Here is a 17,081-nt window from a genome sequence, read left to right as displayed (position 1 = left end):
ATTAAATTATGAAACAGTAATTCATAAAATATATTATAGACATGATACCGCGATTCACGATACATAATTATATAGATTATTACAGTCGTTATGAGATTATCTCTATGATTTTTGTGAGATCGGACACGATCAGCTGTTATTCAAGGTCATTTTACAGCCCTAGGGCCGTAAAGTTTTACCGGCCTGGTCGGAAAACAATCACTTTCGGCCTCCATAAGACGCACGTAAACCAGCTCATTACATCCAAGTGTGGCAAAAAAATAATTGTACGACTGAGAAAATTAATAAATGAATATAAACTATAAATTCAATCTTTCGTTACAAATTTTCTATGCTTTTACACTCCAGAGCAAAGCTCGGTCCCACGATATTATAGTTTAACTGGGACCATGCACAAAGTATAATATTACTTCTACTCTCCTACTTCTCTCTTACTCTCTTACTTCTTCTCTGTGGACCGTGTTTTTTTTTTTGTTTTTTTATTTATTTATAATTTTTTACAAAGTAGCACTGATTGAGAGAGAAAAACTAAGGATACTCCTTGTACTATTTCTCTCCCAAATTTAGATAATATTTTAAAAGGGGTTATGGTTTCACTTTTCTAAAATTTAGTACATTTTCACTAAAAAAAAAACAACGGAAACTGAGAATTTTTAATTTTGACGGTTAAAAACAGAATAAAAAACAAAAATATCACACTCAAATCACCATTAATTTGAATATTTTTGCGTAATTTTTTCATGTATAATGTGAACATCACAACATTACAATGAATCCCATAAGAGCTTCCTTTTTGGATCGACAGGTGTCGTGGATGAGAAGCAAAGATCTGCACATCCTGACGTCGCACGTGTTCGTGTTCACGAGTGACGGCAGGTTCGCCGTGTCCCACCCGGAGGGGGACTCCGCCTCGTGGGGCCTGCGTCTGCGAGGGGCACGCCCCGCCGATCAGGGGCTCTACGAGTGCCAGGTGAACACCGAGCCCAAGATGAAGCAGGCAGTGATGCTCACTGTCAACGGTATGTCAGCCACAAATCTTGCCATCTTATTCTTAGTCTTCTTATTCTTCTTATCTACTCCTCCTCAACCTTCTTCTTCTTCTACTCCTCCTCATTGTTTTCCTCCTCTTCCTCCTTCTTGTCCTAATTCTTCTTCTCCATCTTTTCCTTCCTCTTCTACTTCTTTTTGTTGTTCCTCTTTTTCTTCTTATTCTTCTTGTTCTTTTTCTTCTTCTCCTCCTTCTTCATTTTTTTTTCTCCTTCTCAACCTCCTTCTTCTACTTCTTCTCATTGTTTTCCTTCTCTTCCTGTTTCTCTTCTTCACTCTTCTTCTTCTCATTCTACTTCTACTTCTTTTTGTTGTTCCTCTTTTTCTTCTCTTCCACCTTTTTCTTCTTCTTCTACTTCCTTTCTTCTGCCTCTTCTTCTTATTCTTCTTCTTCTTTCTTCTTCTTCTTCTTCTTCTCTCTTCTTCTTCTTCTTCTTTCTTCTTCTTTCTTCTTCTTCTTTTCTTCTTCTTCTCCTCCTTCTTCTTCTTCTTCTTCTTCTTCTCTTCTTCTTCTTCTTCTCTTCTTCTTCTTTCTTCTTCTTCTTCTTTCTTCTTCTTCTTTCTTCTTCTTCTTCTCTTCTTCTTCCTTCTTCTTCTTCTTCTTCTTCTTCTTCTTCTTCTTTTCTTCTTCTCTTCTTCTTCTCTTCTTCTTCTTCTTCTTCTTCTTCTCTCTTTCTTCTCTTCTTCTTTCTTCTTCTTTCTTCTTCTTCTTCTTCTCTCTTCTTCTTCTTCTCCTCCTTCTTCTTCTTCTTTTCTTCTTCTTCTTCTTTCTTCTTCTTCTTCTTCTTCTTCTTCTTCTTTTCTTCTTCTTCTTCTTCTTCTTCTCTTCTTCTTCTTCTTCTTCTTCTTCTTCTTCCTTCTTCTTCTTCTTCTTCCTTCTTCTTCTTCTTCACAACCTCCTTCTTCTTCTTCTTCTCTTCTTCTTCTCTTCTTCTTCTTCTTCTTCTTCTTCTTCTTCTTCTTCTTCTTCTTCTCTTCTTCTTCTTCTTCTTCTTCTTCCTTCTTCTTCTTCTTCTCTCTTCTTCTTCTTCTTCTTCTTCTTCTTTTCTTCTTCTTCTTCTTCTCTTCTTCTTCTTCTTCCTTCTTCTTCTTCTTCTTTTCTTCTTCTTCTTCTTCTTCTTCTTCTTCTCTTCTTCTTCTTCTTCTTCTTCTTCTTCACAACCTCCTTCTTCTTCTCCACCTTCCTCTTCTTCATCTCCACCTTCTTATTCCTCTTCTTCATCATTCTTGTTTTTGGAGTAGGCCACCGCCATGACACTTCGGTGTGAGTTGTGCATTAGTCTCTTCCTTGTTGATCAATTCTGCAAAAAATACTCTCATTTCTCAACATAATTACAAAAAGTATTGGAAACATGAATTCCCTTCTATTTAAAACATTTCAAACAACTAGTCTCGGTCTACTTCAGCCATGAAGTAAATAGCCTTCAAGTAAGAAGGTACTCCATGTTTTTAATAATTTCAATAAAGTTGCTCATACAAGTCAAGTGATTTTACAAAAAGTAATTTTATTCACCAATATCAATCAAAATATACATAGGCCTACATTCGAAATTGTAATCTTGAACATATCAGCATGAAACATCTAAATTTAATGGAAGTTGAAATTGAAATTGGAATTAAATTTTCCAAAAAATACATTACAATATGTAACTGAAAATAGTGTAAAAATATTGTTTCAAACAACCCCTGAGTTAATACAGTGTGGGGTCATTCATGTTCCATATGCATTCTTTAATCTCTTGATTAGTATGGTTACAATGTTACCAAATTATTATAAGAATAAACAAAAATAAAACAGCTGACCTCTGCATGATAGAAACTTAAATATAAAATATAAATATAATCATAGAGAAACGATAGCATAAGTAGATATCCCATGGTATAGGGCCTTTATGTCGCAACTTTTACTGTTATCTCAAGTGGATAGTAGTTCACGTAGTTCTTTCCTATGCAGCTGTGTGACGCTGGTAGTCTCTCAAATTGTGCGTTCATACACTATCACCCCAAACAAAACAGTAAAAATTGACAATAATCGACAGTAATCAGCTTGAGATAACAGTAAAAGTTTCGACATAAATTCCCTATACCATGGGATATCTACTTACGCTATTGTTTCTCTATGATATAATGCCTTCGAAATGAATAGTGAATATGATCAGATCCAGTACTAGAAACTATCAAGTTAAAATTCGAACAATAATGAGAGAGAATGCCAAATAAAACTGTAATTAGAAGAAGCTATAAAATATAAAAAATAAATTTAGCCTAATTAAACTCTTGAAGCTTGAATAATGCCATCTGGTAATTTGAGTGTGTTGAAATGCCATACATGCATAATAAAATTAATAAATTAAGGTCATTCCACACAGCACGTGGCGTGCGTGGCTGGACGCACGCTAGCTACTTTTCAAAACATCGCTTCCCAGCTAATCAAATGAAGCAATTCACATAGCAGCCACGGCCACGCGGCAACGCTTGCTATACTAGCCACGCGTGGCTACCGTTCGCTCTCTGAGCGATCTTTTCAAACGTGTCCGGCCACGTTTTGGTCCGAGCATGCGCAGAACGTATACTAGACGTATACTATCGTATAGAACGTATACTATCATTGTCAGCCTCAAGGTCGCGCATTAAATGATGGAATTCGCCATAGGTCTTCCTTTTTTTATTGATTGGATGTACCCACTGGTCCCGTGCTGTCACCGAATACAATAAAACCAGCTCATTATCATTACTACTGCTGGAGTCATCAAACCAAGGTAAGCCACAAGAAAATCCAGATTCACACCACGGGACCGTCGGAGTTGACATCTTCCTGCATACTGACGGGAAACGTGGCCGGTATAGCATCGCAACAGTCGTGGCGGTGTGAATTGGCATGTGGCTAGCGTGGCCGGCGTGGCGTGCGTCCAGCCACGCACGCCACGTGCTGTGTAGAATGGCCTTTAATCTACTGAAAAAAATTTCTTGAAACAATGTATACACTCCATTCAAGAAATTCCCATAATAATATATATAATTTTTATTATATCCATTTAAGTAAACGTATCCTTATTATGACAGATGTTTTTCTAGTTCTTCATCCACTAATTTGATAGTTGATTAATTTGCTTCTTTGTTTGTTCTCAGAAATGGAGTTGAGTGATTCACCGCACCATCTCTCTGCCGCTGAGCAGCTCTTCAACAAAAGTAAGTACAGTAAAAGAATAATTATATAGGCTAGTTACGTCTCAAACTCAAACCTAATACTATCCTTTAGTACAGTACACGTCCCGTAGCTTTGCCTGAGTGACTTTGAAACGGCATATCGGCAAGGTATGGTTCGCGGGGTAATATTCACGGCTTTATAAAAACATCAGGCTTAAGAGACCCCAGATCACAACTAGATGGAGGAAGCTCCCTACACACAGAGATTCTCCATGAATTAGAGAGTTGCAACGTATCACCAACAATGGAAAGAGCATGTTGAATGAATGTCAGCTGTAAGGCTGTGTTGTGCTGAAAGGATTTCACTCCAAAGATTGAATGAAAAGACTGGGAAATTGTCAAAAATCGCAGATTTCATTGAGAGTTAGAAAAATACCGGTTTCGGTTCTTACACCATTGTCAATCTCTGATAAACTCAGAGATTATCTGAGTTTATCAGAGATTTACAATGGTGTAACAACCGAAAACGGTCTTTCTAACTCTCAATAGGATCAGTGGTTTTTGACAATTCCTTAAGTTTTTCATTTGAAATGGATAATTACTACATTATCAACTTCTCAACTACACAGAAGGTAATTCCAAAGAGCTCCTTGTGTATCTTTTTGGATGCAACGCGTTGCTTTTGATAAGATACAAAAGAGCATCTGTTCTTTTCCAGAGCTAAAACAAAGATTCATTATTCAAAAATGTTCCATGTTTTTGAACAGGTAGTATTGTATTTCAATGGACCTCCACCAATAGGCAAAGCTACATGACCTGATAATTCTTTTAGATATGATTCGACTTAAAACATAAAATTGACAATTATATTAATTTCTCCATTGAAACATCAGAAAAACAAACAATTCACAGGGTAAATTGTATAGAGTAGACAAACATTACAATACAAATGTCAGAAATACAAAACAATACAGTTTGTAGGTCAACTTAATTCCTGAAATAATGAATAAATGTTCATTTTGAATGAAAAAGACTAAGAAATTGTCAAAAACCACAGATATAATGATACTTAGAAAGACCCAATGCATGGACAATTGAATGAAAAAGACTAAGAAATCGTCAAAAACCACAGATCTATTGATACTTAGAAAGGCCGGTTCCGGTTATCACACCATTGTCAATCTCTGATAAACTCTGATTTTATGGTGTAATAAACTCTGAGTTTAAGAGATTGACAATGGTGTAATAACCGATACCGGTCTTTCTAAGTATCAATAAATCTGTGGTTTTTGACAATTTCTCAGTCTTTTTCATTCAATATGAATAATTACCACAATATCAACTTCTCAACTACAAAAAAAAATGCATGGACAATGTGATGAGGAGACTACAGGAATGTTTGCATAGAAAAATACACCTGCAAGATGTCATCTTCAAAAAATAGATGTTACGGTATTATTAATTCTAGAATGGCATTATTTTTACTATTGAATGATATGAAAAACTTAATTTAAAGATTTGTTTCACTTGAAATTATTCAACTTTCAAAATTTCCCGTTTCTCTGAAACACTCTGTATAACGTTATTTTCAAATTTCGGTAACGTTGATTTGTCCTTGGATAATGTTTGATGTTTTTGAATGACGTTCCTTCCTAGATTTCAGTAAAGTTCGGAGTTCCTATATTGAGGTCCACGTTATAATGGCAGTTTCTGATTAACATTGGTGCTGCCATCTTTGTCTATCACTCGACAAAATAGACAGCTCTATCATTTTCTACCTCTGCAACGTTCACAGATAATTTTTTAACAATGTGAAAAAATGATATAGCTTATCTCAATTTTGATTTTTTTTCATCATTTCAGAATATACGGTAAGTCTTCACTAATAGAATATAATCAATAATTTTCAACAAGAATGAACTGTTAATATATCACATCAGATATTACATAGCAGTACAAGCTATTTTCCATAGAATGCAGTGACAAGGCAAAGAATCGGCAAAAATGTTATGTGATATTTTAGACTTTAAACATAAAATTGGCTTTCCGGAACGGGGCGTAGTCATAGTCCACGTTTAAATTAGATTTCGAAAAACTATAAAATGGAACACAAAATAAAATTAAAAGGAAATAGTGTAAAGTTTCAGCTATTTTGTATTATTTAGTAATGTTAATTATTTAATTTCGTCAAGGATAAACGTTTCCAATGACAGAAATGAGAAAATGAAGATTATCATGAAATTACGATTATGCCCCATTTTGGAAAGGCAATTTTATGACTCCAGCTCTTTAAAAACTAGAGCTTAGCTAAATCCCGAGCTCGGAAACCGGCCCAAAGCACTACCTCCGTAAACAAAGTCATAGTGTATTCTGGTGACGTCAGCACAGATGGGGCTCCTACCTAAAAAATTTGTTGATTTCAGCTGATCTATATCAGCTAATGTTTTTATTGGTGTAGGAGCAATACCTACTATCACTTTATACCTAAGTAATAGTAGGTATTGGAGCCATAGTAGGAGCCATACCTGTGCTGACGTTACTATCAATCACCGGTCTTGCACTATGGCTTTGTTTACGCCTAATACAATAAACAATATACAGGTTGGATGAAAAGTCCGAGAACGGCTTGATATCTCATACACAAAGGTTATTTGACGGTGGTTGTGATTGGGGATCCTACAAAAATTGAAAATACTACTTTACTATGACTTCAAAAATCTGGTCCGCCATCTTGGATCCGCCATATTGAATGCAACTTTATTTTTTCAAATAGGAAGGTGGTCATGTAATAAATGATTTCGATACGAAATTTTAAGAAAAAAAAAGAATGGCTTAAACTGCATATCGATATCTCAAACCGTTTAGAAGATATTCACATCATAGAAAGATGATACTATTCAAAGCAGAAAGGAGAGAAAAAAGTCTGAGAACGGCATCATACACTAAGGTAATTTGATGGTGGGTGTGATCGGGGATCCTACTGAAATTGAAAATAGTACTTTACTATGACATCACATGATTTCGATACTAAATTACTAGAAAAAATGAATGGCAAAACCCGCATATCGATATCTCAAACCGTTCAGAAGATATTCACATTATTAATCAATATCATGCATATCAGAAATGAAATACATAATAAGTGGTATTGATTAATAATGAGAATATTTTCTGAACGGTTTGAGATATGGATATGCGGTTCTCAACATTCATTTTTCTTGTAATTTCGTATCGAAATCATGTATCGCATTTACCTTTCTATTTGAAAAAGTAAAGTTGCATTCAATATGGCGGATCCAAGATGGCGGACCAGATTTTTGAAGTCATAGTAAAGTAGTATTTTCAATTCGAGTAGGATCCCTAATCACACCCACCGTTAAATAACCTTTGTGTTATTTTTATCGGACTTTTCACCCACTCTGTATTTTATCACAGTGATCTTTGGACTCAGACAGAATACTCTTTCTCACAGAATACAAAGATGATATTTGATGTTCCAGATCATATTTATTAATTAATGACCTGAGAAGAATTTATTCTGATGGCAGGCAAGCCGAGGAGGCATCAGTGTGGATACAGAGAGGAATGGACTGCAGGTGTGGAGTCGGCTGACTTTAGCTGACGTCAGCATAGATGACACAGGCCGCTACACTTGTAAACCGCTGCATGCCCCACCAGCTGTTGTCACCCTTGTCGTTGTCGAGGGTAAGAGTATGCAACATTTCACAATTTCTCAGAAAATTTCCTTTTTTAGTGATAATAATGTGAAATATTTCTGATAATATCAGATTATGTTAGATTTAATAACAATATGTTAGATTTTTAAGCTTCTAAATTTGAAAATCTACTTTGTGAGAGTAGAAATGTTCAAAAAAGATTGACTGATAATTTACTGGAGTGAACAACTACTGTAGTTGATGTATTTTGATATGTTCTCCTCCTAACTAGTTCTAAGGCTGAAAATAAACTTTCTACTCGTGATATTTTTCTAAGTTTTTCGATTCGTATATCATCAAGCTATCAAAATGAAAAAGTTTTCTCAGGAAAACATTTTTTTCCGATTATTACTTTTTGAGATATGAGCGCCTGAAGTTTGAACTTTTGGGACAGAACATTTCAAATTCTGTAAGAGATAAAACAATGAGATTGAGAGGATAGATTCTTTATGGTATTATTGATCTATTAAAACAAAAATTTTCTGAAAATATCAATTTTCAAGATAGTTAATAACTTTACTAAAAATAACTTTTAGTTGAGTTATTTTTGGTAAATTGGATAACTTTTAGTTGAGTTATTTTTGGTAAATTGGATAACTTTTTCAAAAATTGATATTTTCAGAAAATTTTTGTTTCTCTAGATCAACAATACCATGAAGAATCCATCCTTCAAATCACATGGATTCATATCTTACCGAATTTGAAATGCTCTATCCCAAAAATTCAAACTTCAGGCGCTCATATCTCAAAAAGTAATGATCGGGAAAAACATGTTTTCCTGAGAAAACTTTTTCATTTTGATAGCTTGATGATATACAAATCGAAGAACTTTGAAAAATATCACGACTAGGAAGTTTATTTTTAGCCTTTGCACAGCCTCAACAGAGTTGCGAAGTAAAAAATTGTGTACCAAACATTACCTCCAAATTCCTTTGTCAATTGGTCTATTGTTGAAAAACTGAAGATTTCACTCTCAACACTAAAGTTGCTGCAACAGTTGTAGGGAAATGCGCAAAAGTGTGGAATTATACATCAAATTGAAGAGACTTTTATGCTTTATAAACTCATGATCAGCATGAATTTTTCCCATCAATTTTTGAAAAGTTATAGGAGCCTAAATGGATAAAAATTAAAGGCAATTGTGTTTTTTTTCAAAAATGTCACACCTTCAAGAACGGATATCTCGAAAATTAGAACAGATATAGAAAAAGTTGTGAGATAAATTATTGTAGGATATTATATAAGCTTTAATTCTGTATAGAACAGTTATGCCCGTAAGATACATGGTTTTTGAGTTATCTGCGAGAAACCAGAAAGTGGTACCCTTGAACCACCCCCACCCGTCTAGCACAAGGGATAGGGGTTGAGACGGGTACGCGCCACCTTAGTCCTCCGACACACCCAGAACCTGACAGGAGTGGACAGCGACTATCTCATCCATCGACACCGTACGCCAGCGACAGGGAAAGACTGTTTTCAAAGAGTCTCGAATTGGCGTGTGCGTTAGGCGCCAAAACCGGACACTTTTACATCCGTACAGAAACGACAAAGTCAGACACATCGAATCTCAGACACTTCAAAAACAAGACGGTCAGGTTATACTTCTTGGACGGACTGTACTACGCAGAGCTGTCTGGTTTTCAAACAATGGTATTGTTCTGATGAATCCCCACATGTAGGCTATTCTTAACAAGACTATTGACAATTTACTTCTGAAACCTATCACTCTTTTCTATCCCTTTACGTAGTAATATCAGACGATGACTTATCTTGTGACTGTATAATTCCTATTTATCAGTCCTATATATCTATTTATAAGTCCTATATATCATTCCTATTTTGTGCAGTTGTCTCTCTTTTCTGCAGTTATTTGGAGCTTAAATAATAGAACTATTAGTAAATTTCTTGACTCAAAACGAAAATAACTTCACTTGATAGGTCAATTGTCAAGATTAGTGAGTACACTGAAACTTCTCTATAATTCGTAGTTTTGCCATCAAAAACACTGTAATTGGTATTCCCATAAAGATAAATACACTAATATGCAATAGTAACTGATAACTCCAGTAATGAGTTCATCGAAAATTATGCTATAGTTACTAATAACTCCAGTGATGAGGAGACCAAAAATCACATCAACTGATGAAGTGAATTGGAAAAAGGGTGTTGTGATTTATCATTAGTAAGCTGGAATATTAATTGCATGCAATTACCACAATTTACCCATTTCCCACTATTAAAATTTACAATTTGCCCATAAGAGCTATTGCTATTTAAGAATGATCACATATACTGTCCTTAATGCCCCGAATTCAGCTGATTAATATATACATTTTACATCAACTCGCTTTCGTTAATGTCTGTCTGCCTGTCTAGGTATTGTTTGTTTCCAACATCGCCTATATGTATTAGATAATACAACTTGTGATAGCAATACCTTTAACGTTAAAGTAATTGGTATTATTAGTTTAGGGATTTTGAATTCTGATTGTGAATTATTTACCCATACGGAGTGAACTTCAAAGTTCTATGGATTCACATAATATAATAATATAACTAGAGACAGCCTTGGTTGAAGAACTCGCTCATGAACAGTTGTATTGATCTCTGAAATCTTTTACAAGTATGTCAAATTAATATTTAACAATATTTTCTAATATTCATTCATAGAGGCTATATTATGAATTAATTATGGGCAATGATGGGATCAGTATCAATGATATAATTTTCTCGTATTTTGTTTAATCAGCCTCTATATTGCAGAGCTTGATATATAATTCGTCACCCTCCAAAATTCGTATTAAATACTTGGTCCCGTAAGCTACAAATTATATATAGGTTCTACTGTGTTGAATGTAGTCTAGGCCTACTGGAGGGTTAATTACTCGAACATTGAGAATTTTCAATATAATAAAATTATTCAGTATTGTTTTTCATTTTGAATGTCATTTTCAATACTGGAAGATATACAGTTATCATTTCCCAAAATAGCGGGAAAATGTTATTTTTTCATGATTTGATGATTCACATATTTTCATGATTGATTTTTCTACGTTTCAACGACGGGATTTGCTTTTGTCTGTATATGTATGTTGGCATGTTTGTAAATTAGCTTTTGATGATTACAGCTTGGCAATGCTCTCGGTTTTATTTATAACAGGTAATATTGTCATCGTCAATAAACGCCAATCAGTCATTGGCCGTTTCAACACTTACGATCTCTCGTCACGGTACCGGTTTCTTTTTTCCGATGTCCGAAGGGTTAATTGGGGTGACATATTGACAATGAGATCTGTTTATAAATGCTGTACGAGGTCTACTGTTCACAGAACTACTAGCTACAAGTATTCAACTGCAGAAGTCGGAAATAGACATTTCATTTTACTCATGGAAGACACCCACCCTTATCTATCTACTTCACGTCTATGAAGATAACAATATCAAAGAAACAGAGTTGAAAGTACAAAGACATAGAGATGGAAATTTAGAGATGGAAAGTGAATGAATTGTTATAATTCAATTACTCAGGTATATTAAAACTGACTACTTCAGTATTTACCTTATTAATATTACCGCAATCATTATGTTTCAAATTCAAATTTGCGTTGCGTTGCTGTCACTCGGCTGCTCTCTGCACCTATTTTCTCGAATCATGCAATAACTTCAAAAAAATGACGTCAACAAACTTGGTGACTCAACACATCTGTCTCATTTTCAACTGACAATTGCAAACTCTCTTGATCAGCTGTTTTCAACTGACGATGAAAAACTCTCTTGATCAACTGTTTTCAACTGACGACGGAAAACTCTCTCAGTCAGCTGCTACTCGGTTGATGAATAATATTACCGTACCTAATCATTTTTAAGTTCCCTCATTGAGTTATCCTAAACATAAGTCCTAATCCAAATGATGATTTTCGTATCACAAACTCTATATTTCAAACTATATACTATATTTCAAACTTAATCAAAATCGTTAGAGCCGTTTTCGATTTCCATCAGACATACAAACAAACTAACAAACAGAAATTGAATACGATGATAAATACGTCTATAGTAACATCCATATGGGAACATCTGTTATAGTAGACTGCACAAAACTAATCCGATGTTAGTTGGAAGAGCTGAGTACCTCCTCACCCCTTACCATAAACTTTGCCAATTCTTCAGGTGTACTGTATTATGAAAATAGCAATATTAATTCTTAAAGGGTTGTTGAGAATTATGGGAACAGCTTGATGTATCTTTAGCTTTCTAACTGAAAGTTATTTTCCAATTAGAATATGATCCCCAATGAAATTGTCATTGTAAAAGAAAAATTTATCTTTTTCCATGATTTTTAAGAAATCTGTTTCAGTGTATTCCTACTCTAGGGCCTCTCTGTAGACCCATATTTCTAATAAATATTCCATGATTGAATTTAATAACTAATAATGTATATGTTTGTATTGATACTTCAACCACATTTGTATAAAATTGGAAAAAATGAAGCATATAATAACATCTTCTAATGTAACATTTATGGGGAAAAACCCAGGTCCCTCTATCCTTTGGGGGTATGATGAACATTAAATGAAATGTTTGTATTCTTCTAAATGTCTATACTTGAGCATTCTGTTAATTTCGAACAGAGATCACTTTTACGGAGTTTTCTCAGATGATGCAGCAATCACTGAGGAATATCCAACACATAACTCAATAATCCAGGAGAGAGTCATCTAAAATTAAAACTATTAGTGCAATATTGCTAAATTATTAGTGTGTTTCAATAAATTATTAATCCCATACATGTCTCTTAATTAAATGATAAGTTATGGAGTTCCAAATATTATAATATTTTTCGCATTCCCATTTTTCTTTTTTTTTTATATTTGAATCGCTTCATTTGGGTCACTCGTTGTTTAGTCGAATATAGTATTTAATAGTATTATTCAGGTATATCTATCACATAAATCTCTCTCAGCAGCTACTATATAAACGCTTGAAATAGGTTGCTAGGGAACGATAATGATAAGAATATGTGATGAATAATCTATCCTGTTCTAGGCGAGCAATATTTCTGTATCACAGATATACAAAAACTTCAACACTAAAATGTGAATATCTTTGAAACGGTTTGATATATTTATGAGCGATTTCCACCATTCATTGTCTCTTGAAATTCTTTATTATTTGAATCTTGTATTAAAACCTTCCCATAGAAAATTTCTGATTCAATGTGGCGGAACGAAGATCGCAGACAAAAATTATTTTGAAGCTACCTACAGAATTTTTTTTCAATTTGAATAAGAATCCCAGAGGAGCCCACTGTTATATTATCTTTGGAAAAGGAACATTAAGCTGTTTTCCTATTAATATTACGCTGTAGGCCTACGTGAATCCATAGGACCTCATAGGTTCCTCCGTATGGGTAAATGATTCAGAATCAGAATTCAAATTTTGTTAAATCAATAATACCAACGACATAGCAACTGCCATCACAATTTGTATCATTAATATTACGCGTATGCTACTGAAGGATAATAGTCAGGCAGACACACAGGAGCAAGTTATTTTGTCTCATGCAGTACTTTCAATGTTACTTTTATATCCTGAAAAAGGATGAAGAAGTGAGTAAAATATTTTGTTGTTCAACGAACTTTACCTGTAAAAAGGTTCGAAGAGTGCGTGTTCAAAATTTGAAGCTGATCGATCAACTCTTTCTAAAGTTATTGTAGTGCATTCAAACAAACAAGCAAACCCACAGACTGGCAACAACTTTGAACTTGAGTAAAAAGTAAGAACTTGCTAACGCTCGTTCAACAAATATTATTGAGAGAACAACGGGCGGTATTATCAAGTTGGGAGCACATAACTTGAAGGAGTCAAATTATTTCAGTGTAGGGGATTGTGTATTTCACAAGAGAGTGTGGTTCTGAGGGATATAGGCCTATAGTGAGAAAGTGAAGAAGTGAGGATTTAATTGAATTGCAGTTTAAGTTTTTTTTGCACGGCCGGCCCTCTCTCAAATTCAACCATCAACCCTCCAGTACGATGCTACATCAACTATATTATACAATCCTACTCGGTGGAATGGGGGAATTCACAATATTACAAGCAAGAGTTGATAGAAATGAATATTATTGACACAAAGAGATTTACAAATCTAGGCATGGGAAAGTCAAATTCAAGATAGGTTGTAGATAATTATTTCTGAAGCATTGTATAAAATAATAACAAAACCCTAAGGGGTTTTGAAGAAAGGAGAGCATTAGCACACAACCGGGTAAGAGAGAGAGTTAGAGAGAGAGAAAGAAAGAGAGAGAGAGAGAGTGTTAGACAGAGAGAGAGAGAGTGTGTGTGTGTGAGTGTTAGACAGAGAGAGAGTGAGAGAGAAAGGCGCAGGAGTGATAGAGAGAGGGTGATCGAGGGTGAGAGAGAGTGGGTGGGAGAGAGAGAATGAGAGAGGAAGCAATAGAACTAAATAAGGTTGAGATGAGAGACAATGTCACGCAGGAGTATTGTCCAATGGTGGTCACACACACACTTCTAGTCACACTAAGTTCTAAAAAGAATATTTCAAAGAAAGTACAGTCTGTTCCAAAATTGAAACCAGTTTACTTCCAAGCTATTCTGCCAGCTTATCTGACAGAAGCGTCAAAAGCTGATAGCGACAACCATAGACTGTTTTCCAGGTAGAGAAATTAGTCACGGACTCGCCCCGTCAAAACAAGACACTTCTTTTTCAGCACAAGAACGACAAAAGTGGCCACCGCCAAAACAAGACTGATTTTCAGTGCTAGGATGGATGTGTCTGACTTTGACGGTGGTGTATCCTGACATCGCCCCGGTTGAGACTCTTGATATGTTTACCTCCTTATAACCCTAAACAGAACTGTGGGATCAAAAAGTGCCTTCCAAACTTTTCCCTCTATAACTTTTCCTTGACTGGACTATCAACATTGATAGTAAAATGTTTTCTTGTCCTTTGTCTTGTTTTTTTACTGTAGGGTGTGTCTATTTTCCTCGACCTTTAAATTTGTTGAACAAGTTCCAGTTTCTCCTGATTGGGTGGGTAATGGATGCTATTTTATCTATCTAATAAGCACAGAATCAGCTGATGAAAAGCGAAATGCGTTTGTTTGTGGCGCATAAGTCTGTACGCACCTTAATATATATATTATTACAACAGATACAGATTCCAGCTTATTGTGAAGAAAGCATTCATCGCTTAACAAGATTACCAATCTTTTCTCAAATTTGAGAGTGTCTCCTTGTCTGGAGTAGAGTTTACATGTCACTTTATTGACATAAATCTCCAGTTCCTCTGCGACAGAAAATGGATGTACTTAGGAACCTGTGTCAATGTTCATTGTCCACTTCGTGTTATCAGTTTGAAATATCTAATTGATGTTGTTTGACTCATATTCATCGAGATTTCTTTGTACTTAGCGTATTTTTTGAAATTATTGAAATTGAAATTTATTCACAACTTTCACATGTTTTACAATACTATTTACGTTGTTGGTTATCCATCTTCTTTTCACTATTATTATTACAATCGTATTTTAGTATAACTTTAAAGTAAAAAAATTCACATTCTTTGATGTGGCGACGTCCTTTTCGTGCTGGTATTGCACATTTTCAAGCCAAACAGAAACTGGAGTATTTAAGGTTATGAGGGTGAAATTTGGTCAGAGTGACTGTGGAGGGGAGTTTTGGTGGATGAAGGAGGAGGATTTAAATGAGTTTGTCAAACAGGGTGTGGGAGGAAAAGTTGATTTGATCATTTAGAATATTGTTTGGCTGTTGTTTGGTGTGCTTGTATGTTTCAAACTGTCCCAGTACATAAATTTCCTGTTTTTGTGGGAATAGTGGAGTATTTCAAGGTTTCTGTTTATGTCAGGGTGTATGTAGTCAGTGGAGATAATGTGTTCTGCAAAGGTGAAATGTGAGGAAGGATTGATAATGGCCCTTGTTTGCTCTTTGAATCTTATATTGAAATTTCTGGCTGTTTTACCTACGTATGTAGAATTTGCTGCTATCTTCACAATTGAGCTTATAAATTCCCAGTCTATTGTATTGATGTTGAGCGGTGTTGTGTGGGGACAAGAGCTTCTTCAGTGAGTTTTTTGTTCTGTATGCAACCTTGTATTTCATTTTCTTGAATGATGCTGCTATTTTGTAAGTTTTATTGTTGAGAGTGACGAATGCTGTATGATTGTCGGTATTGATATAAACTAAATTGTATAGATTGCAGCAAATTCTACATAGATAAAACAGCCAGAAATTTCAATAAAAGATTCAAAGAACACAAAAGAGCCATTACCCATCCTTCCCCCCATTCCACCTTTGCAGAACACATTATTTCCACTGACCACACACATCCTGACATAGACAACAACCTCGAAATACTCCACTATTCTCACAAAAACAGAAAATTAAATGTACTAGAACAGTTTGAAATATACAAGCACACCAAACAATATTCAAAATGACCAAATCAACATTTCCCCCCTCACCCTGTTTAACAAACTCATTTAAATCCTCCTCCATAAACCACCAAAACTCCCCTCCACCTCACTCTAACCAAATCACACCCTCATAACCTCAAATATTTCAGATTCTGTCGGGCTTGAGAATGTGCAACACCAGCACAAAACGGTCGCCGCACCATAGAATGTGAGTGTTTTTTTCACTCTAAAATTATACTAAAATACTTTCGTAATATTATTTACAATATTTTATTTAAAATCCATGAGAGAGCAATTTCAGTAAAACCTCTTCCTTCATATTTTTTTTTCTATTTTATTTTCACAGGCGAAACAATGGGAGCAATGCATGAGAACAGAGACAACCATATTTCACAAGCATCCTATGCAGAATCAACTATGTCACTACTTGGGTTAACGATCCTCTTGATATTCAGTGTGACCTGGATTTGAACGATCTTCAATCATTTGAGACATATCTTGAAATTTGATAATTTTCCCTCTCTATATCATTTTGATGTTGAAACGTTCGTTCAATGATAATAATGAGGAAGAGAAGAAGAAGGAGTGGAAGAAAAAGAAGGAGAAGATAATCAATAAATACTTTTCAAAACGATTTCATCTTATTTTGATACCTTTACCACAAGCTCCTCCACCTCTTTTTCAATCAGAGAATAAATTGTTCAAACAAAAAAAAACT

The 17,081-nt window shown here is 34.9% G+C and overlaps 1 protein-coding gene and 1 long non-coding RNA gene across 6 annotated transcripts in view; both read left to right on the top strand.

Moving 5' to 3' along the window:
* Nucleotides 1-4,272, top strand: part of LOC111061576 — a 43,518-nt gene extending 39,246 nt beyond the window's left edge. For all 5 annotated transcript variants that reach the window (XM_039435794.1, XM_039435793.1, XM_039435792.1 and 2 more), the window contains exons 4-5: nt 806-1,019; nt 4,177-4,272. In XM_039435794.1, coding sequence (XP_039291728.1) covers nt 806-1,019; nt 4,177-4,265 — 303 coding nt within the window. In that variant the 3' untranslated portion in view covers nt 4,266-4,272. The remainder of the gene's footprint in view (nt 1-805; nt 1,020-4,176) is intronic.
* A 3,451-nt stretch (nt 4,273-7,723) lies between these two features.
* LOC120348888 lies at nt 7,724-16,997 on the top strand. The gene is made up of 2 exons (XR_005572191.1): nt 7,724-7,899; nt 16,710-16,997. It is a non-coding gene; the product is annotated as an uncharacterized LOC120348888 (long non-coding RNA).
* The last annotated feature ends 84 nt before the right edge of the window (nt 16,998-17,081 follow it).

Source organism: Nilaparvata lugens, chromosome 9 (genome assembly GCF_014356525.2).
Source record: "Nilaparvata lugens isolate BPH chromosome 9, ASM1435652v1, whole genome shotgun sequence".
NCBI classification, from domain to species: Eukaryota; Metazoa; Arthropoda; class Insecta; order Hemiptera; family Delphacidae; genus Nilaparvata; species Nilaparvata lugens.
The sequence above is the reverse complement of the archived record's forward strand: the minus strand, read 5'-3'. Positions and strand labels throughout refer to the sequence as shown.